General features: G+C 58.9%; 1 protein-coding gene across 1 annotated transcript in view; it reads left to right on the forward strand.

The window, feature by feature from the left end:
• Positions 1-295: 295 nt before the first annotated feature.
• The window catches only part of GNA12 (G protein subunit alpha 12), a 32,848-nt gene continuing 31,969 nt past the window's right edge, over positions 296-1,174 (forward strand). The window contains exons 1-2 of the mRNA XM_040266781.1: positions 296-430; positions 1,106-1,142. Coding sequence (XP_040122715.1) covers positions 296-430; positions 1,106-1,142 — 172 coding nt within the window. The remainder of the gene's footprint in view (positions 431-1,105; positions 1,143-1,174) is intronic.

Here is a 1,174-nt window from a genome sequence, read left to right on the forward strand (position 1 = left end):
CTGAAAGCCACTGAGCTCTACAAGTCAGTGGGGGATTGCATGTCATGTGACCTGTGCTCCAATAAAGCTCTTCTTTTTCTCAGAAAAGTAAGTGCCAGCTGGGCAGTGATATCCTGATGTCCTCTGTGCTGGGGGACAGGGGACTGCTCTCCGTGTCCTGGGTTCCCCAGATGGCTCTGAGCCAGCCAAGGCCTTTCCAGATGGCCGGGTGGGGCTCACCCAGTGCTGGTGCACAGGGAGCATTCAGGAGGTCCCCCAGCAGAGCCCACAAGCTTCCGTAGACACCGCGCCGATCATGCTCGAGCACGGAGCCAAGGCTGAGGGACGGGGCCTGCTTCCTGCCCAGGGAGGCGTTGTCCCCACAGCAGCATTTCCACAGTTTGGCCACCTGCCCTCATCCTGTTTTAGTTCGGGCCGCTTCTGCAGTGAGGTGAGGAAAAGGCGGGAAATCCCGACTTTATTTTTAACCGCGAGGGAATCAGCACAACAATGAGACCATTTTTAACCGCGAGGGAATCAGCACAACAATGAGACCGGTTCCCCATCCTCCCAGGCACGTCTGAAACGTGACCCGCTCCCGCCCACTGCCCATTCAGTCTCCCGGCAGCGATGACCGCCTGTATGTTTGCAGCGACAGGGCAGCAGGCTGCAGCTGGAGTTGTCCTCAAGCACGGGCCCTGCCAGCGCCGCGGCTCACGCTCTGTTTTCACACGTCGCTTGGTGTGTTTGTGGCCACTTCTTCCCCGACTTGTCGTCTCCCTCTCGGGACCTTTTCAAATGAGGGACGGCACAGGGCAGACCTGCGATGTGGTCTGTGCGAGCCTCCGCCTTGATAGTCATGTCCCCGGGAGCACAGCGCTCATGCGGGACAGAGCAAGCCCAGAGACAGACGCTGGGTGCAGGCTTGACAGCTCCTGAGCCTCCTGCTTCTACGACCGTCAGTGCCCACGCCGCTTTCTCCACTGCAACTCAGCCTTCGCAGCGCTGTGAAACCCTCTGTCTTCTTTCTGTTCTTTCCCAGCGCTCAGGGGTTCCGGTCGATCCATGAGGCAAGCTTGGCATCCCCTGGCAGTACTCTGAACGTCCTCTTTCTGTTCTTTCCCAGGGCTCGAGGGTTCTGGTCGATGCACGAGACAAGCTCGGTATCCCCTGGCAGTACTCTGAACGTCCTCTT

Source organism: Oryx dammah, unplaced genomic scaffold (assembly GCF_014754425.2).
Source record: "Oryx dammah isolate SB20612 unplaced genomic scaffold, SCBI_Odam_1.1 HiC_scaffold_2, whole genome shotgun sequence".
In the NCBI taxonomy this organism is placed as follows: Eukaryota; Metazoa; Chordata; class Mammalia; order Artiodactyla; family Bovidae; genus Oryx; species Oryx dammah.